The 16,012-nt window shown below is 46.9% G+C and overlaps 1 protein-coding gene across 1 annotated transcript in view; it reads right to left on the reverse strand.

The window, feature by feature from the left end:
- Positions 1-9,533: 9,533 nt before the first annotated feature.
- C10H3orf70 (chromosome 10 C3orf70 homolog) overlaps positions 9,534-16,012 on the reverse strand; it is an 89,488-nt gene continuing 83,009 nt past the window's right edge. The window contains exon 2 of the mRNA XM_076867671.2: positions 9,534-14,230. Coding sequence (XP_076723786.1) covers positions 13,674-14,230 — 557 coding nt within the window. The 3' untranslated portion in view covers positions 9,534-13,673. The remainder of the gene's footprint in view (positions 14,231-16,012) is intronic.

Here is a 16,012-nt window from a genome sequence, read left to right on the forward strand (position 1 = left end):
CTAAACCATAACAGGAGGAACACTAAGCAGAAAGTGCCCCTATTGCTCTGTCAACACTCACTTTTACTTTTATAATTTAAATGTTATAAAAAAAGATAGCTTGAATTTCCCTCTGTGTCATGGTTTTCCTTTGGGCACTTTCGGAATCTGGACAGACCTTTCCTGAGTGGGGTAACTGTTACCAAGTGTGATTTGCGGTGGCCTTGGTTTTCCATCCTTCCTTTTACATTGTATTCAAAGGGAGCTTTTGTTTTTTATAAAAACTCTGAGGACATCATTCCAATGGGAGCATCACTAACACCCCAAGTAAACAAACTAGCCCAAGTTTCCGTGTGTGGTTTGAATGTGGCCCCTCTTAAGTTTCGGGTGTTGACCATATCATTGCAGTGAGGACAACTCTTGGGCAAGACTTGACTAAATCTTGACTTATTTAACTAGGTAAGTATCTAGCCTGCCCATTTAACAAGGTTGCTGCTAGGCTCAACTAACACAATGTCAAAGCCATTTAAAAACTGAAAAGTCAGGGGCTGGGGCTGAGGCTCAGCGGAAGAGTGGTTGCCTAGCATGTGCAAGGCCCTGGGTTCGATCCTCAGCACCACATAAAAATAAATAAATAAATAAAGGTATTGTGTCTGACTACAGCTAAAAAATAAATATTTTAAAAAAAAGAAAAGTCAAAGGAACTGAACAGGCACCTCACAGAAGAAGAAATATGAATGGTCAAAAAATATGAAAAAATGTTCAACATCTCTAGCAATTAGAGAAATGAAATTATAACTACACTGAAATTCCATCTCACTCCAGTCTGAATGGCAATTATCAAGAAGTAACAAGGATGGCAAGGATGTGGGGGAAAGGATGCACTCATACATTGCTGGTGGGACAGCAAACTGGTACAACCACTCTGGAAAGTAAGGAGATTCCTTAGAAAACTTGGAATGGGACCACCATTTTACCCAGTGCTCAGCTTATACCCAAAGGACTTAAAATCAATCAGTATACAACAGGGACACAACCACATCAACATTTATAGCAGCTCTATTCACAATAGCCAAGCTTTGGAACTAACCTAGGTGCCCTTCAGCTGAGGAATTGATAAAGAAAATGTGATATATATACTTATATATATATATATATATATATAATGGAATATTACTCCACCATAAAGAAGAATGAAATTATGGCATTTGCTGGTAAATGGATGGAACTGGAGAATATCATGCTAAGTGAAAAACAAAGGTCAAATGTTCTCTGATATGTGGATGCTAAACCATTACAAGGAAAGGAAGAGAGGGAAAGTGTAAAAGTTCATTGGATTAGACAAAGGAAATGAAGGGAAGGGAGTGGGGGTTGGGAATAGAAAAGTTAGAAGAGTGAATCGGACATAATTTTCCTATGTTCATACATGAATATTCAATCAGTGTAACTCTACATCATGTTTCACTGTAAGAATGGGATCAAAATAGTAATGGGTTGCACCCCCATGTATGTATAACATGTCAAAGTACACCCTACTATTATGTATATCTAAAAACAACAAATTAAAAAATAAACTGAAAAGTCTCATGTAAAGGCAAGATATTAACATTCCCTGCCTTGGACTGTGCATTTCTCACTTGTTTTTCCCAGTTGAAAAGCTCTCTGGAACCCTACAAGTGCCTCACCCACATCTGTGTGAGGAGTTTTGCATACTTTAACCTCATTTATTTCTCTTCTCAGCGGGATCTGGTTTGAAGGGTGGTTATGTTGCTTTTTCTTTAAACATTCTCTTACATGTTCTGGACAAAAATGTAACACATGATTAATACTATTAGGTAACTTTCTGGTTAATCTCAATCCCTTTCTTACAGCATGTCGTCAATGAATTGTGGCTTGTCTGCAATAAAGCTTTATTTAATAGGTTAAGAAAAAGATTCAGGTGTTGAGACTTAATGGCTGTGGTTTTAAGAGGTGGGGCTTTTAAAAAGTGATTACACCAGGAGGGCTCCTCCCTTCCTATGGGATTAAGATCTTTATAAAAGAGGATTCGTGCAGCAATTGACTGTATCATCCTTCCCCCTTTCTGCGGGGAGGGAGGACTTGGGGAGTCTCCCCCTGAGCTCATGGAACAGGCACCATCTTGGAAGCTGAGAGCAGTCCTCACCAGAGGACTGAATCTTCTAGCACCTTGATCTTGGACTCCCCAAACACCAGAACTGTAAGAAATCAAATTTCTATCTTTTACAAATTACTCTGCTCTCTGATGTTCTGTTATAGCTGCACAAAATGGCCTGAGACAACATCTGTGAATAGGCATGTGTTCACGTTTATTTTTGTGGAATTTATCGAATGGCATGGTGTGAGGTATACATCCAAGTTTCCTTTCCTCCATGCTCTGGTGTAAGTTGCCTAATGTTAACCAGGGACTGAGCCAGTGAGGGTAAGCAGAGCCCTGGATTCAAGGTTTTGTCAGAGATGTCAGTCCAAGGGCATCTGGCAGGATGGTGGGCAGGGTGGTGTCTTAGACACTGCAGCTGGCCCAGGCTTCCATTCTAGCCATGACCTAGCCTGCACCAGGTTCAGCCCCACCCCTACTGCTGGGTGGATGTCCACGCAGGGCCTGGAGCACCAGGGTTAGGAGTCACTACTGTCCTCAGGCCTGCCCCACCCCCATCCCACCTGTGGGTAAATCCAGGCAAAACCTGGCTTGGCCTAGACGCCCAGATAGCAGCCACCAGGCCTCGAGCACCTTTGCACGGCATGTTGGCCACTCTACCCCGCTAACCTCAGGCAACTGCTTCCCATCTTCCTCAGTGGGTTCCCTCCCAACTGAGGCATACTTGGAGCTCGGGGTACAAGACTCCAAATGCACCTGGGGATGAAGAGTGAAAGCCTGGCTAGGAGGTGTCTCCTCCTGCAGTAGCGCCTCAACTAACAGGGAATAGGCTATTAGGGGGAAGTGGAGTAGAGCAGGATCCCTCTGAAAGGGACAGGAAACAAAAGAATCAGCTATTCTTGGGACAATGCTGGAGAGCAGGGGAGAAAAGCCTGCCAGAGCACATTTTATGGGCTCTTATTAGTAATCTGTGCTGCATTTGGGGGACATCCAAGGCCCTGGGAAGGGCCAGCAAGTGAGGAATGGGCTGATCCTGCCATGAGAAGACACCTTGATCCCTGGAGGGCTTTCCCCAGCTCCAGGGGTGTCTTGCGCAAATTCTTTCAGGCAGCTAGTTTCCCAGCCCCATGAGCACTGTGACATCCTGAAAGATGCTGACCTTTGTCCTCATGCAAGTGTAGACACATCCACAGTAAGGGAAGGGGAGGGCGATTGGCTTGAGCAAATGACTGGCACATCTCCTCTGTGTTTGAAATTTTAAAAAGGTGAAGATGTTGGGATAGCACTGCCCCATGTGGGCTCCAGTAAGAATCAGAAACTGCATGGAGCCAGGCAAGGTGGTGCATGCTTGTAATCCCAGCAACTCAGAGGCTGAGGCAGGAGGAGCACAAGTTCAAAGCCAGCTGCAGCAACTTAGCAAGGCCCTAAGCAACTCGGTAAGACCCTGTCTCTAAATAAAACATTAAAAAAGGGCCAGGGATGTGGCTCAGTGGTTAAGCACCCCTGGGTTCAATCCCTGGTACCAAAAAAAAAAAAAAAAAGAAATTGTGTTTGGATTCTGGATTCTGGCCCGTGGTCAGCCAGTGCCTGTTATTAGTTGTTTCCTGAGTGCTGGCCACATGCCAGGCGTCATCACCTGCAGTGGGGAGAAGCAGGTCAGATGAGGTCTCCCCTTTTAAGGAGGGGGAGGTCAAAGTGCAGCAGGGGAGCAGAGAAAGGGCCCCAGCCTATGCAGAACCTTGTCTTTTAATTCTGACCCAACCACCTTTTTTCTGGTAAGTTCTGTTAGTCACCATTCCACAGAAATCACAGCATATCCTTGCAGAAATTGAGCAGCAGCTTAAAATATTGGAGTCGGTGAATTGCAGAATCTGACAATGCTCAGGGCTTAGTGGTGCCAGCCTCCACCACCCAGCTACAAGCACCACATGGCAGGGGGGAACAGTGGGGTGGGGGACAATCAAGCCAGGGGTCCAGGTTGTGGAGGGACAGGAAGCATTCTGGGTCCAGCTGGGGCTTGTCAGCCACTGGGGATAGGTCGGTCCTCGAGCCAGAGCTGTGTACCCAGGGCAGGCTCCCAGAGTGCAGCCAGGCCCTGCTCACCTTGGCCAGCACCTGGAAGCCCAGCTAGACAGCAAGATTCAGGGACAGTAAAGGTTTCTAGGAGGAGGTCGATGTCCCTGTGGACATGACTGGAGAAAGGACAGCAAGCTTAGCAGAGCCCATCAGCAGGGTGCCTGCAGGATCCCGGAGCCCTGCATCTGCCCCTTCCTCCTGTTGTCTGCTCTTCAGAAGAGGCAGAGTGGACCACTGGGGACAGCCCTGGGCTTCCAGTCAGGAGCGTGGCTTCCAGGTCCAGCCCTAGTCTGCCCCTAATTTGTGTGAGCCAAGGAAGGCTGCTGGACCCTTAGAAAATCTCCACCCACAGCAAAGGTCCCAGCGACACACACAAAGGTCACATGTGACCAAAACAGCCTGCTGTGGGAAGGGTGGGGGAAGGAGTTTGTGGAAAGGAAAAGCCGGCTGGGGCCTCATCAATGATGAATGCTCCAGTGAATGAATAATTCAGAGCGTTGGGATCCTTTTGGAAGCAGTGTATTTCCACTCGGCTCTGCCTGCTCAGGACCGTTTCCCAGAGATGCAGCTGCAGAATCAGATGCCTGGGCCCAGAGAGCAGCGAAGGCCCCCCCGGGGACTCTTCCAGGCAGGCCGGGGGGACTCCACAGGCCTCGGGGAGTTTGAGCACCCCTGAGCTCTGCGGCAGCCCCAGCTCAGATGTGCTCCCCACATTCTACATCCCAGTGGCCCCTCCTCCCCAGGGCATCCAGGGCCATCCTTCTGCCCCGAGCTTCCTCCACACACTCACCCTCTATGGAGCTATCCTTGGGTCCTGAGGAAAATGGCCATGGGGTTCTCACCTTGTCCACATGCTCCAGGGGACACCCCACACCTGACCCTGCCCACCACTGAGGTGGATTTTGTTTGGTGCACCCCGTGTCCTCCCAGGCACAGTGAAGTTGTTCACTGGGTGACAAGTACATGTCGGGGTCTGCTGGAAACAGGTATCACTATCTTTTCTTCAAAGTTAGTGTCTTTTTCGAGTAAACTTTCTTGAATTAGAGATGTTCACAAGCCATGGTGTGACTGGACTCACTGTGAACACACTTGTATGACCAGCATCAGATCAATCACCTAGAAATGACCAGTACTCCAGATACCCTCTGTGTCCTGAATCCTAACAGCATAGTTTTGCGCTTCATGCCAATGGAATTATACTCCATATGCTTTTTTAGAAATGTCTTCTTTCCTTCAACATTGTTTGAGGTGTCCCATGTTGTGTGTTCTCATTGCTGAGCAGTGACAGACCACAGTCCATCCGTTCTTTTGTTAATGGGCATTTGGGTTACATCCAGTGATGGCCTATTGCCATTTTTGTTCCTGTCTTCTGTGAACACATACATAAATTTCTTTTAGGTATAAACTTGGGAGTGGTTTTGTAGGGGAAGGGGGAGACATGTTTAATGCCTTTTTGAATGCCCGCATGAATGAGTGTCTACCACTTCAGAGGACGGGCACGACGGGCGATGGTTCACACCCCACCTCCCTCCAAGTTCTTTCCTGAGCTTGGCTTTAAGTATAAGACCCCATATTTGCCTGCTACCCTACCTCAGCCAGCACAGAGGTGGCTTCAGAACCTGGCAGGATCTGCTGTTAGGCTGCTGGGTGGGTCTGGGCCGGCCTGACCAGGGCAGGGGAAGGGGGTGGTCTTGGCTTCACACTGAGCCACTTCTACACAACTAAGAAGCCAACAGTGGCACCCCCATTGCTGACACCTGTTCCCTCAGAACTCTGCATTATACCCATCTCAAAGGTCAGGATTTGGTCCAAACAGTCTTGGGAGACCACACCTCAACCTCCAGCAAAAACTTTGGGATCTCAAATTCTGGAACCCAGTCTTTCCTCTTCTCTTTCAAAGAATGAGCTGCCCGTCACCCTTCAACATCCCATAACCCACTTTCTCCTCCACCTGAGATGTGACTTCCATCCAACCAGTGCCCACTGTCACGTTTGCCATTACTGATCTCTTCGTGCCCCCACTAGTCCCTCTGTGAGTAGCTCGTCTGAGGCAGACACCATGGGCCCAGATACAGGAAACGGGAACCGGGACAGCTCTAGGAATTCATGGCCTCTCTATGGTTCTGGATATGTTGGTTATGGGGAGAGACTGAATTCTCATGGGATAGAACGGACCGCTTTGGGGTCCCTAGTAATCTGAAGGGACCTCAGTAAGTTCTATCTGGGTGCACTGATCATGTGCTGACCTCTCAGTGACTTGTCCAGAGATTCCCATTGCTGGCCACGTTCACCCAGGGCCCCACAGGTTCCTTGGGAAACCCATGCAGCATCTAAATCATTGCTGGAGTCACCTTGTTATTCCAGATTCCCAGGTCTAACAGATGTATCCCCGGGTAGATCACACCCAGGCCTCAGTGACACTGCTCTCCAGACACCATGGGGCCCCTTCTGGCCCTTTTCAAGGATTTCTGAGCTGTAGGCCTCCTGGAGTAGCCCTGCTGATAGACCGGGATGACTTTTCCAGGTCCTTCTGCAGACGAAGGGCGCTGCCTACATTTGCTCTGTGGGTTTGGGCATCAGTTTACATGGGCAGCTTGTAAACACGAGGGTAGAAACTCAGCTCTTTGTTTGCTGCACAGAGCTGCTTGTGGCAGACAGAGATGCCCACCGGGGTGACGAGACACAGCCTGCAGCAGCCTGGCTCAGGAGGTGAGCCCAAGGGGATGGGGGTGATGCTGAGGAGAGTCATCACTGAGGGAAGGAGCTGGTATCACGGGCCTCAGTGGGGCAGGAGGAGACGGGAGCAGCTGACTCCTATAGTGCCAATCTCCAAGCCCAATAACCAAGATGAGTTCTTAAATCCTGGGACCCAGAAGACAAAGACTCAGATAGAGATCAAGCCATACTGGCACAAAGTCAGAGCCACCTGATGACCACTCAGGTCACTAAGAGAGCAGCAGACAGCTTGAGAGAGGCTCCTGCACTTGCCTCCAGGCCAGGGCTGGCCTCCATCTGGGTGGGCATGCTGTGAGGCCTTGGCTGCAGCTAAGGGTGGGAGAGAGCCAGTGAGGGAAGGCCAGGGCAGGATGGGTCTGATTCAGGGGCCTGACCACAGGAGAGGTCCACAGGCTAGACTGAAATCAGCTGGGCTTGGGGTTCTGACTTTGTTACTTACCTGCCATGGGACCATCGTGGATCCAACTTTAACTTGGCTGCTTCAGCTATAAACTGCCAATCATCCCTGCCCATCACCACAGTTGCTAGATAAGGCACAGACACTGCCATCTGGGGAAACCCTTCCTGAACTGTAGGTCCCTTTTCGCGTGCTGAGCTGCTCCATTGATTCACGGGGCTGTGTGTTTCGTCATCATCTTGAGGGGGAGCTCCAGATCTCTGCCTAGACAATCATCTGGGGTTCTGGGTCAGGTGCTAGGCGAGGTGGCAGTCAGGGCTAAGATGTTCCCCTGAGCGCAGGCTTTCTGACCTGCCATCTCCAGTTTCACAGGGAGAGGCTCAAGCTGGGAACTGACAGACAGGAAGACCCACCTGGCCCATGAATGTTCCAGCCATGGTTGTGGCACCTGGGATGGGGTCACTCTTTAGGGGAAGCCAGTTAGTTCTGGCTCACATGCTCCCCAGGTCCCCAAAGCCTCTTCAGCAGGTGCACAGTAGGTACGGCCACTGTCTGAACTCCCCACTTCCACCCACGGAGCCAGCAAAACTGGGCTCCACCTGTGTTAGCTGTCCCGGAACTTGTCATCTTCAAACTAATACCATTATTTCTGCTAATAAGCAGAAATCAAAAAGCCAATAAGAAAAATGTCATTAATAGCCTTTGCTCTTACTTTTTTTTCACTTGTAAACCCACATCTGTCTCCAGAAGCATTATGCCTGACCTTTAATTACCCCTTCTTGAGCTCTACTGCAGCAGGGCTGAGTCCTGAGGTCCTGCCTTACCTGCTTCATTCCGCAACACTGGGTGGAACACCAGGGTTAAAGGCATTACCAACTCCCATTGGTTGAACTGTAACGAGGACAAGATGCTAACTTCAAGTTTAGTGCAGAACAGAAGTGTGCACAGTCAGCATTTGTAAAAGGCTACAATAAGATGCCTTCCAGAACTTGGCAGTACAATTATGTAGAGCTAAATTAGTAAAATGCACATGCAGTAAATGAAATTAGCCGCCTGCAGGAGTCACTTTAAAAAACAAGTTATCTTTCATGAAGGCAAAAAGGACAAGCCTAGAGTGCTGGTCAGGATATGATTGACATGGAAGACACAATGGCCTAATTTGAGCCTTGAAATATATACAGAAGTGTGCGTGCGTGTGTGTGGGTGTGTGTACACGCTCATGTGCTTCTGTGTTGGGGAGGTCTGCATGAAAACAAAAAAGGGGGGGTGAGGAAAGAGGAGGGAAGAATGTCAGCCTTTCTCCTTCCTGGGGAATAGCTGTGCTGGATAAGGAGAGCCACCAGGCTGTGGGAAGCCATTTTCTGGGATAGGACCCGCAATGGAGTAATGCAGGCAACGAGCCAAGAGGCATGACTCCTGAGCTGACCTGGGTTCAAATCCAGGCTCCCCAGATTGACAAGTGGTGCCACTGTGAATGACATGAGCTTTCTACCTCATCTGTGAAATGGGTGCCCAAATCTGCCCTCCAGGGTGCTGTGATTATGCACAGAAAGCATTAAGGTAGCTATTGAGCTATGATTACTAATACTGACAGACACTTATTATTGATGATTTATATGAGTCTCTAGGAAGGCTATTCAATAGAAAGCAGCCCTAACGCTGTTCTCTAGTGTGTCAAATAAAAACAACTGAGCTCCTAGACTTGGGGGTGCCCTGTATCCAGGGCCTTGCAGGCAGCAGCCACCCTCACTGCACCCCTACATGAGAACTATCTTACAGGACCCGAGTTAACTGAATACAAAGCCTGTAACTGTGTGTGAAATAAATGCTATTTATGGAGAATACCAAGTTTTATTGGGTAAAACCTAACATAGCTAAAAAAAAAAAAAGTCCTTATTACAAAGACTTCTGGGAGTTGGGAGTAATGACCACAAGCACCTAGTGTAGATAACAATATCTACCTGCACTTCATGAAGTTCTGTAAAGTTTAAATGGGATATTAATTGGGCATAAATTGCAGTAAACACTCAATATAAATGTCTCACATTTTGAAACTGTGGGTTTTTGTTTCCAGCTCACACTGTGGTTGTCATTTGAATTAGAACTCTCCAATGGGGGGTGGTGGATGGGAGATGCCACACTCAAAGAGCAGATTTGTTCCGGTACAAAAGAAGAAAAAATCATGTTTATTTCACAAGGCAGTGTTTTCCTAAAGTATTACACACAAAAGGAAAGTTGAGCTGTCTTAGGAAAACAATGTAATTTTAGGAAGTTACAGAAGGGTCAACATTGTGCTTAAAACTTTAAAATAGACAAGTTTAAAAAAAACAGCACAGTAAGTGAACATCGCCAGGTATGAACAGCCTTAAGCAGCGTGTGTGAACGACACGGAGCCTCCACAGACACCAGCAGCCAAGGGTTTCCTGCGGCAGCTGGCTGTCTTGTCCATGGGGGGGGGGGGGATAAGAGCACTGCTTCCTCCTCCAGAAACAGCCCCCGCCGACAGGAAGGGGGCCCTTCCCCTGCACAACCGATGCTCAGTTGCCATCATCATGATTCAATTTTTACATGGTGAATTCGTTTTGAGAAGTGCCCTTGTACTTCTGTTTGGATTCAAGGAAAACTGACATCCCTGGAGTGGGCGGCACTGAAAAGTGAGTGGGCTCACCTGGCCTCTCTGGCTGCATCCCCCTCGATGGCAGGGAGGCCACCCACTACTGAAAGCCAAAGCACAATGGGCCACTTCCTTTTAGGTTCATACCTCCTCTAGACAAGGGGGTAGGAAAGAAAATGGGCAAACTGTGTTCCTCCTGTGAAAATCCAAAACATGATAATAAAATTTTGCAAACAGGATGTGGGAGTAATTAAGAAGGGACAATATAAACATTCCTTTAACTTGTGCTTTTTTTCTTGCCCAGTGGTATCCACACTGCCAAACGCATTTGGGTATTTTGACAGCTTCCTCAAGTATCTGGTTGCATCCTATTCTCCAAACAGAATTAAATTTGCAAAAGAGTTTGTTATGATCAGTCCCAGAAGGACTGTGACGTTTCAAACAGACCAAGAAGAAGTGGAGATTAAGAAATAAAACTACCACTTCCAAGATATAAACAAATCCTAGATCAAATCAGAAAATAACTACATCGTTTTTTTATGACCTTGAACTGCAAGTCTTCCAGAAAAGCAACTCTTTTTCCTACAGGGTTGTCCTCAAATTTTCAATATATACCTTAAGAAATTACAAGGTAAAAAATACCTGGATTTGACAATAAAGCCTTATTTTTCAGTGTACCAAACAGTTATAACCACAAAAGCACTTTAATTGCTTTGTCGTTTCTCAGAAAAGTTGTAAGCATATTTGAAATTTAAATTCTGAAATCCTGGTTAGATAAGAAAGCAAAATTCTCCATTTAGTGAAATTAAGCCTCTGCCTAATAGCCTTTAGACCAACTTGCTAAAAGCGGGAATGGTGCCAGGTTTCCAAAAAGCCCCAAGAAAGCAGTTTATCCACCCACATGACCCAGCCCTGCTCTGAGAGGCCCAAATGATGAAGCCCTCATCTCTCTCTTTTTGTACAAGTATTAATCAAAAGTCTATTTTAACATGACTGTGCTTAATGCCTATACTACATATTGCAGTCTAAGTATTTTCTAAAGTGCCTATAAATATGCTTATGCAAATTAGCAATATACTATCAGGATTACAGAGAAATTCTTTCATATTCTATAGAACAGAAAATACCTAGATTTTAAGTTGAAACTACACATTTTTATATCCTCCTCAGTCGGTTTTAGAATGAAAGAATAAAGAACAATTGCAGTTCAATCATATTCCAGGTTATTAGTATTAACAGTGTTAGGACCAAAGAAATTCTTGTTTGTGCTTATTTAAAAAAGACTTTTTTTGAGATCCAGAAGTATCTGATATTTAGAATCCAAGGGGAACATCTGTAATTCTATAAAACAGTAAGAGAAGCCTAGTGAGTTTTTAATTATAAAGAGACTGTGCAAATGTTTAAAGTGGTTATCAACCATTATCATATCCAAAAATTCCATTAAAATTGTGGCTGATCTAAGTGGCAGTAAAAGAGTTTAAAAAGCAGGAACCTGAACAAAAGTCATAGATATTACTGATAAAAGGGCCCAACCCTGACACACAGCCAAGCTCCGGGAACGTGGGCATGACCATGTATTTCCATGGCTTTGGGGCCCTGGTTGTTGACTCCAGTGAGTTCACTCTGTGGCTGTGGGCCCAGAATAGAAAATGAGGGGACGGGGTAGAGAAGCAGCCCCCTGCCTGTGCCCTTGGGGGGAAAGTCAAGGTGCTCACCCAGGGGCACACCTAGCCAGGGCCCTGGGGTGCCATTACAACCCTGAGTACACAACAGCTGGTGAGCCCCTTGCAGGCACTGCCCTCATACCTGCCTTCAGCTGGCCACTCCCTCAAGGGAGGCACCAAGAAGCTCAAGCAGGGCTCATCAGATGTCCCCAGGTCACAGGGCAGCCAGGACAGAGCAGGGAAAGCCCCTCAGGCCCACACCCACCCTGGCAGCTCGTGGAGTAAGCTGCAGTACTACCTTCTCAGGTTCTCATTTTGAGTTCCACATTTCAATAAGTGGAAACCTCATGCTGCATCCTCGTCCAACACGCAAAGTTTTAACTAATGCTGGTTTCCAAGGAAGATGCATGCTCTGCCTTCGACCCTACGGCTGTTTGGGGCACCTGAACCTAACAAAAATCTAGTAAATCACTTGAACTACACATACAACTAGGAAAGCAGATTCTTTCTCAAGTAGTTTGTAAAGGATACCAAGTGGAGGATTGGGGGAAGAATACGGCTTCTTCTTTCCTAAAACCCTTAACAAGACACAGGAGAGATGTGGACAGAGCACAGGACAGTGCCACAGGAGCACACTCCCAGAGAGCGGAGATGGAAGAGTCATTTCTCTCTCTGCAGCACTGATGGTTCTCATCTCATTAGGCAATACTTAAAAGTTCCTGGATTCTTAACTGTGCCTCACCGAAAATTTGGAGAAATGGCAGATAACCAACTCATGAGAATAGTTGGTATAAAATGGAGATTAGGAATAGAATTCTGAAGAGAGCTAAGAATTATTCACTATTTTGTGTGTGAAAGAAGAGAACATATACAATAGACTATAAATATTAGTGTAGTAAATGAATATTACACAAAATATTTTCTCCTGACTCAGCAGTGAATTATTTCAACTGCTTTTGCATTTGCATAAAAAAATCCATGCATCATACTGAATTCTAATTCATTTCTCACCTAAGCCATTCTAATGCTTCATACAACCAAATGAAGCAGAATTAATCAAACCTATTAGATTCATTCCTAATCCCTAAAGGACTTCTGTCTTTTAGCATTTCCATGCTAACTAAAACTATTGGTTTCTTTTTCCTTAAGATGTCAGATGTGGCTGCCTCCTAAATACAATACCTAAATAACTTCCTAAGTGTTTTCCTTAGTTTTGAAGAACGATTAAAGAAAGCAGGGAGATGCTGGAGAACCCACGCGGCCAGCTCAAATGCTGTAGCACCGTCCCCAAGCCACGTCCACCTCTCCTTCCCCTGCATTCCCAGAGCACTCTGGATACTGCTAGCTACTGGTATCGAGTCCCCTACTGGGATGTGGGCCCTTCAAGGGAGAAATCAGGTCGTCTTCATTCTGTATCCCCACAGCCCCCGCAGCACGTTAAGTGCTCAGCTAAAGCTGGAGTGACCATGAAACTGATGAGGTCATCTCTTCTCACATGAAGGTCTAGCTGAGCCCCAGTGGTGATGGGTTGTGCAAACGCTGCCCATTACCGGGGCCAAGCTGTCTCCAAGCGGAGGCGGCTCTGGTCCAGACCCAGTACAGATGGTGGGGAGCAGGGTAAAGGGGAGGAACGGCATCAACCAGTGGGTACTCTGTCCCCCCAGGGAGCTGCTTGCCCGTGGGACTAGCAGGACAGGGGTGCCTTGAGCATGCCACAGGACGCCAAGAGTCTTTCTGCAAAGGACTGGCTATTAGAAAAATACTGTCGCCATCACTCTAGGGAGCTCCTCTGCTTGATCCATGATACTCTGTGGTCATCGTTTCACTGCTTCCACAGTTCCCAGTGAGATTAAGGCTGGGTCACAATCCATGACACCAGATGCTACATAGAAAGTAAGTCGAGATACAAAAGAAAACCGTTTGTAATAAAAAGAACGTCTTGGTTAAAAGACTAATTTAAGAGTTACACTAATCAGCAGACCACTGAATTGCTATGGTTGGTGGAGAGGGGTAGAAAATATCAACAGCATTGGAAAAGGGTCCATCAGACCAAAGTACAAAAGCTCAGTGTGGGTCCGAGGGCGCCTGGACTCACACGGTGGTCTCTATTGTTTCGATCACTTCCAGGTCAGACTGCGAGGGGGAGAGCAGGGTGCACTCATCCGGCTCCCAGCTGCTCTCTGGACTGTAATCTTCCTCTGAACTCAGTTCTGCTCCTTCTTCTGTGTCCTCATCACATGACTCCACATAGTGAGCCCCAATCGCATTGATCCCAGAGTCCTCAGAACTTGAGGGAGAAGAGCAGTGATCTATTTTTGGCGTATTGCTCTCTTTTGAAATTAAGGCATCGTGTGCAGAGACCTCCTCGGGGCTCATCTTGTGGGAATGTGGCGCCGGCTGCTTCTGCACGTAGCACATCTTCCCGTTGATGCATTTAACCTGATAGTTGTCGATGAAGAGGTCTGAAATCATACAGTACCTGGGAGAGTCCGGGGGAAGGGGAGGCTGGAAGACAGATGCGAATTTCAAAAAGTGTTCGGTGAGCGAGACTGAGATCTGAATGGTGTTTGTGGGTTCCCGAGGCCTGGCAGGAATCTCAGTGCTTGGCAGCTGTTCCACAGGGGTCATGGGCTGGTATACGTATTTGCCTGTGGGACACAAAGGAAAGGGTTGAAATCTAAGAGCATGGCACAAACTGTATTAACATAGTGATAGTGGTTTCTTTCTGAGGACACAAGAACATTCTTAAAAATATGGAACATCTAGAAATGAACTGGTAATGAAATCACTGAACACTGCTGTAATCAAAATAGAGCATGGTGTCAGGCATGGTGGTGTACACCTGTGATCCCAGCAACTCTGGAGGCTGATGTGTGTGTGTGTGTGTGTGTGTGTGTGTGTGTGTGAGTGAGAGAGTGTGTGTGCGCGCGCACACGTGTCACAAGTTCAAGTCCAGCCTCAGCAACTTAGTGAGGCCCTGTCTCAAAATAAAAAGGCCTGCATGTGCAGTAGAGTGGTAGAGTGCCCCTAGGTTCAATCCCCTGTACTGCACAAAGGAAAAAGAATTATGGGACGTTCACTCCCTAGGCTTCCACGCTGGTTTGTTGGTTTGGTTTGGTTTTGTTGGTGGTGTGAGTGAATGAACCCAGAGCCCTGCACATGGGGAGCACATGCTATAACACTGAGCTATAACCTCAACCCCTGGTTTTCCATGTTTGACGCAAAACACACACATACTTAATAAGTAATGGCCTACTGGACTGTTCTGACCTCCATGATGGGTAAGGACTAATGATCTCTCTAGAGACAAAGTGCATCAGCGGCCTAACAAGGTGCTCTCCCTGACACCAATGTCACTGGCACTTGCAGCCTAAGCCAAGCAGAAGTACAGGCACAGGAGGGGGCCACCTGGAGGGTGTTTCCAGAAGCCAAGCAACTCACTTCCTGAATTTCCCCTCTGCTGCCAGCCCTCGACCAACACTTCTCACAGTTAACATGGATGTGGGACCTAAAGGGACTGGCCCAATAAGTCCCTTTTCTCAGTCTCTTTATTCCACATTTAACAAAGTCTCCCATGTGCCAAGTGCTAAGGAGATAGAGATGAAAAATACCCAGTCTATGAGTCTTAGCTTTTTATCTTGAAATCATTAAAAGTCATCAGTGGATAACCCCATCCCAAATCCAAAGACAGCAACCACAACCTTGGGCATCATCTTGGGTCTTTCCCAATTTAGATGAAGGGTTATCAGTCCATCCATGTCATATATCCTGCACGTATTTGGGTTGTTTTGTTTTGTTTTCATACCAGGGATTGAACTCAAGGATTCTTAGCCACTGAGCCTCATTTCTAGCCCTTTGAGACTCTGACATTAAGTTGCTCAGAGCCCCAGCTACTGAGGCTGGCTTCAAACATTTCTGCACATATTTGTGACACAGCTTTTTTAACCTAGGTACTACTGGCATTCTGGACCAGATAATTCTTTGTTGCAGGTTCTATCCTTGCACTATACGGTGTTCAGCAGCATCCCTGGCCTCTACCCACTCAGTAGATGCCAACAGTGGATCCTTCCCAAGCAAGAATACCACATGTGGCCAGACCCTGTCCAATACCCCCTATGATTGGTCACCTCCCTCCCAGACAAGAATCACTCATGGTATCCTCATAAGCATCTTTTTAATAGGCAAACCACTCATTATGTGTGTCACGTGGCCTTGTTTGAGTTTTTGGTCAGACTGAAAATCTTTGCATGGAATGGCCTTTTGAAATGAAAATGGTCTCCTTTTCCTTTGTTTTGTTTTTGGTTCTGGGGATTGAACTCAGGGGCACTCAACCACTGAGCCACATCCCCGGCCCTATTTTGTATTTTATTTAGAGACAGGGTCTCACTGAGTTGCTTAGCCCCTTGCTTTTGCTAAGGCTGGCCTCAGCC

Source organism: Callospermophilus lateralis, chromosome 10 (genome assembly GCF_048772815.1).
Source record: "Callospermophilus lateralis isolate mCalLat2 chromosome 10, mCalLat2.hap1, whole genome shotgun sequence".
Classification (NCBI taxonomy): Eukaryota; Metazoa; Chordata; class Mammalia; order Rodentia; family Sciuridae; genus Callospermophilus; species Callospermophilus lateralis.